At 46.4% G+C, this 5494-nt stretch overlaps 1 protein-coding gene across 1 annotated transcript; it reads left to right on the top strand.

Moving 5' to 3' along the window:
* The first annotated feature begins 2127 nt into the window (after positions 1-2127).
* Positions 2128-5421, top strand: FOXI2 (forkhead box I2). Its single transcript, XM_078641148.1, has 2 exons — positions 2128-2740; positions 4684-5421. Exons 1-2 carry the CDS (start codon positions 2131-2133, stop codon positions 5214-5216), a joined length of 1143 nt encoding a protein of 380 aa, XP_078497274.1. The 5' UTR covers positions 2128-2130; the 3' UTR covers positions 5217-5421.
* The last annotated feature ends 73 nt before the right edge of the window (positions 5422-5494 follow it).

The following is a 5494-nucleotide window of genomic DNA, read 5'->3' as shown; positions in this document are numbered from 1 at the left end:
TCGTGGAGTAAGTTTAACCCCTTAACCGCGGCGAAAATTCCGCCGCGGTGCTGGTGATTTACGGCGTGGGCGTGGTTCGGACGGCCCCCGGCCGTCCTCCGCACACGCCCACTGTGACGTCGGACGGACGGCGTCCGACGCATGGAAGGGGTTAATACTGATGAAGAAGCGTATTACTGACTGACTTTACAGTCAGAAATATTTCTCAAAATATGTCTCTATGCCTATTAAGAAAAAAAAGCATTAGCTTGGGGACATCACACACAGACGAATGCACTGTGCTCTGAAGTGGACGTCCGTCGAAGATGTCACACTAGATCTCAACACTCCGGATGACATCATCAAAGAAGCAACCTTCGGGAAAGTCTATTGTCAGTGAGAGCTCGAGAGACGCAGGTTTGGGCTAATAAAACTGGTTGTTTCTCTGCACTCGATAGTCCCTTGAAGCTCTTCTAACGCGGCTATTCATCGCAGCATCAAGAGACACTTGTCATAATAATTGCAACGTCATGGGAGGTTCGTAGAAAAGTTCAGCAGACGAACTGAATGGTGCTTATTATGTTCCAAATTATTGTTAGCTCTCTAACAAAAACATATCTAACTACTTAGTGATTTCTTGCATTGGACAGTCCATCTCGAAAACATACAAAACAGGCTGCCCTACGTTGCGCTACGGACGTAAATAAAATCTAAGTTTCAGCACTCAGTGTTAGAACTAGTAGTGCTTGTGGCTAGGAGTAAATAAAAAAATGAAAAAAACAAGTTTTCAGACTATTCAAAGGGTCGTTTGATAAAATAAGTATTAGGACGAAATAACGAAGGCTGCCGCTCTCCGCACACCTGTATACCTCATAAAAACGGTTGGGAAGGGAGTAAAAGAAAAGACGATGGTCCTTTCCTTAACGTATTTTTCTAAATAATGTTACTTCATATCATACCACGCCTAAGGGATTGCTCGTTCTATGAGCTGCTTCCTGCGAGGGGTGCGCTTTCTCACGGTGCGCGGCAGCTGTGTACTTCTTTCAAAACTCAGGTGTTTGTCGGTAAACACAGGCTGCTCCTTCGCCATTAATCCTTGCTTATGTTCATGCCAGACACGCTAAAATGGGCATATGCGAGACGTGTACCGTGCACCCGGTACTGCTATGTCGTGTTAGGATGCTGGAAGAAAGACGTCAATTGATTAACTGGAAATGTGTACCATTAACTGTATGTCTTCAACTAACGCGATCGAAATGGCAAATGTACACGCGTGCAGTGCTTAAATGGGCAAGCACTGTCCGGTACCGAGTACCGGCACTTTTTTTTATTTTGAGGAGGAGAGTACCGACACTTCTCAAGCGACATGCAATACCTTTAATTGTAGAGTACCTGCACTTCTCAGAAACAAGCAGGTACTCAGTTACAGAGTACCGGCACTTTCATTTTCCATTTCAAGCACTGCACGCATGCATCTACATTCATAACTTTCTAACGTGATTGAGGTTCAATGGTGTCCGTGTACGACATGTATGCCACTGCAGTTTCCAAACGAGTGAGTAAATGGTGCCAGTTCGCCAGTATTGCGAGTACAAGATTGGAGGCGGCATGGTCAAGGCAGGTGGAGTTTGATGTAAATAGACTTCGAGCAGATGTTGTGCTGTTTGCTATTTTAAGGTGAGCGCTGCGACTGAAGGAGGCAGGTCAAGTGATGGGGGAAGGTGTTAGGAATAAATACGGGGGTATTGTCAGTGTAACCTACTGCGGTGCATCTGAAGGGTATGACGTTTGGAGTCGAAGTGGCGAATGTGACCAGTGCACGTTGGTCAGGTGGGTTGGGGAGAGGGCACATCTTGTCGGGTGTTACGTGGGCGTCACTCCTGTGGGCAGCAGACTCGGTGTAGGATGGGCGCGGTGCACGTCAGTGGGCGGCGGTGGTGTCAGGTAGAGGGGCGTGCTCGCGCGTGCAAGGCGGGCCTGCACAGACTTACTCCAGCCTGTTGCACGTGCTTCTTCTAAACTTCCAGATCGCCTGCAAGCAGCGCCTAGTCCCGATTTAATGCCAGCCCGCCCCTGCTCCCGGACTCATTAATGGTGCAGGGCTGGCTGCACCCTGTCACATTGCTTCCACACTTTCCATCAGGCGAGAGAATGAACGCGTTCAGCCAGCAGGCGACCACTGCGCAGCCGAGCCCCCTGCCGCCCCCCAACGCCCAGGACATCCTTGACATGGCTGTGTACTGCGACAACTTCAGCGTGTACCAGCAGAACCTGCACCACCATCACCACCACCACCCGCAGCGCTCCTCGGCCGCCCACCCGGCCAACTACGGGCTGGGTGACTTCAGCGCGCCGGCCTCCAACCCCTACCTGTGGCTTAACGGACCGGCCCTCAACCCCTCGCCCTACCTCTCCGGCGCCAACGGGGCCTCGTACATCCCGTCGGGCTACGCGGCCGGCCAGAGGCCCTTCCTCGGGGCCGCCTCCGGCTTCGGGGGCGCCGACCTGGGCTGGTTGTCCCTGTCCAGCCAGCAGGACTTCTTCAAGGTGGTGCGGCCGCCCTACTCGTACTCTGCGCTCATCGCCATGGCCATCCAGCACACGGGCGACAAGAGGCTGACCCTCAGCCAGATCTACCAGTATGTGGCCGACAACTTCCCCTTCTACAAGAAGAGCAAGGCGGGCTGGCAGAACTCCATCCGCCACAACCTGTCCCTCAACGACTGCTTCAAGAAGGTGCCGAGGGACGAGGATGACCCAGGTGAGGAGGGCTTCTCGAGTGATGCGGGTGCCAGTGGGTTCACTTCTGCCTCCAGTGGGGCAACCTCTGCTTCCAGGGGCGAGAGTCATGCTTTACATATGAGCAGCACTGGCTTATTGTATATGTAGGGCGGGAATGTGAGATACAGCAATAACTTGTAAAGTTAGCGCCAGTTCGGTATCTGAACTCATTCTTAGCATGTTGGTTTTACACTTTCCGAAGGGCACTTTTCACTCTTAGTTAAATTGGGTTAGTAATGGTTTATAAGAAAACGATTGCAATAAGAAACGTAAAATACAAGTGTAGTTGTTATTGCATAGGAACAAGTTGTTTAATAGCTTCAAATATGAAAACATGCCATGCGTGTGCATTAGTTTTGATCTGTGAATGACAAAAATAGTGTTCATTATTGACTTTTAACTAATCAGAACCTTAAAATATAAATGAACTCACCAGTCAGATTTCCATTACCTTGTTGAACTGGTGCACCTTTTATAACACCACCTTTTCGATATGACTTGTAACTGCCAGTTTCCTATTTCTCGGTTATATGCAGCAGTGGTTTCACAAAACGTAAATATTATTATGTCATATCCGTGCAAAACGTTCATATATTGAATGACGTGTACAATGTGTTTATTGATTTCATATAATTGGAAGCTGAGATAAAATCGTCCAGGGTTGAGATTGCTTTCTCATTCCGTTATTATTTGACCCCAAGATCGGGAAACCAGTTAAAAAATGTAAATACACCTTCCCAGAGGAGTTAAACAAACCACAAACATATGCAGTTAGCTATGCTTTGTCATCAAACCAGTGGAATGAATAGTCGTTGCAACTCTGAGTCCTGCTGACAAAAGATACTTTTAAAATAGAGTATTTCAAATAGGAAACATTTTTATTGGAGTCCTCCTGAGTAACCACTGGATTATTTGCTCTGTATTTTCACTGTATGCTGAAAACAACATAACGGTGTACAATAATACTCACGTTATTGTTTAACCCATATTTTTAGATAACACATCTTATTTTTTGTTTGAAAATGCATATAACTAGCATGGTACACTCAACCATGCTAACAATTGTGATATTGAAAAGTATATACGAAACTATTCATTCTATTCTTTGTTCTTAGCGACAAAAATAAATGCGTTCACATTTTTTATTTGCCCCCCCCCCCCCCTTCTCATTTTTTGACTCTAAACAATTGGCTATATATAGTTTTGTTCACAAGTCATACTTGCAAAAAAGCAAGAGTGTAGTTTATTATGAAGTTATCAGAAGCCTAGGTGCCGCCATAGAACTAGAGTGGCAAAGGATCATCTATCTAGCTGTCTGTCCCTTGTAACAAGATATCATGTTATACCTTTGTACTTTAAAAATAATCTAAAGCTAACCATGCATGCTTTAGGCATTAAAATGACGCCGTTGACAAAGTGCATTATTATTTTTAAAAAATGTATTTCATTTCTTTGCTTTTGGTATAGCCTCGTCCTGGCTCCAAGGAGCAAGCTTTACACAGCAAATCTTGTTATATAGCATCAACAGCTGAATATGAGCTCGAGGCGCTGTCTATGTGTGGGGTCCAGTTGAAATTGAATTACAGAATGGTGGTGACATGTAACTGGGGCAGTGCAAGACAGTTCACTGTCCACGTTTTTCTAAATATTTTCAATTTAAAGGACATGCACCAAAAGTAATTTGCCCGGACTCACATATTTTTTGACAAATAACACAACTAGGATTAAAATCGAGGTTTATCCGTTCTACTATTACTAACTTTACGTCTAGAACATATTTGCTCTACATAACAACACAACGGCCACAAAATCTACAAGTAGTATCTTCCTTTCTTTGCTATTATGTAACTTTATAATTGAGACTAATAATCACATAAAAGGCGTTTTCTTGTGCTTATTTTGTTCTTGTTTTTTTCTCTTCAGGTAAAGGAAACTACTGGACTCTGGACCCCAACTGTGAGAAAATGTTTGATAATGGCAATTTCAGGAGGAAGAGGAAGAGGCGGTCAGAGTCAGTAGCCAATACCCAGAATGTGGCCTCTGAGAAACCTGAGGACAAAGCCAGCGCTCTGAAAGGGTCTGTCAGCAGAACCATGCTGGGGCCTGAGCCTACCGAGCTGCAAGCGTGCTCCCCCGCTGGAAGGGAAATCAAGGCCCCTTCCTCAGCCCTGGACTCCACCCCAACTTTTCCTGGCTTCAACCCCAGCTCGGACTCTGCGCCAGGTGGCCATACATCCTTCGGGACTCGTCCCTTCACACAAGGCAGGCCACAGTCTGTGACTGGACTAAGCCATTACAACGCAGGGGCCAGTGTGGAGCCTGGGGCCCAAGCTCAACACAAACTGAACTACTATGTGGCCCAACAGGGGCAGCAGCACGCTGGAGTAGGGGCATCTGCCTTGAGCACGTTCAGCATCAACCACATGGTCTACCACAGAGAAGAGTCTGAGGTCTAAAGAGTATAAACAAGACTTCTCCCCTCCCCAGGCTTCTTTGGTGGAATCCACAATCTACACACTGATGCTCCCCACCATGAACATGTTCAGCATCAACCACTTGTTCTACCATAGAGAGGAGTTTGAGGTTTAAAGAGCATGAAGTAGACTTCTCTGTTCTCCCCTTCTCAAGCTTTTTTTGGTATAGTCGACAGTCTAACCACTGATGGTCTTCACCATAAATACTTTCATTGTTCAAACGCTTGGTCTGCCACAGAGAGGCCCTGAGGGTTAAATCT

The sequence above is a fragment of the Lissotriton helveticus genome, chromosome 5_1, assembly GCF_964261635.1.
Source record: "Lissotriton helveticus chromosome 5_1, aLisHel1.1, whole genome shotgun sequence".
In the NCBI taxonomy this organism is placed as follows: Eukaryota; Metazoa; Chordata; class Amphibia; order Caudata; family Salamandridae; genus Lissotriton; species Lissotriton helveticus.
The sequence above is the reverse complement of the archived record's forward strand: the minus strand, read 5'-3'. Positions and strand labels throughout refer to the sequence as shown.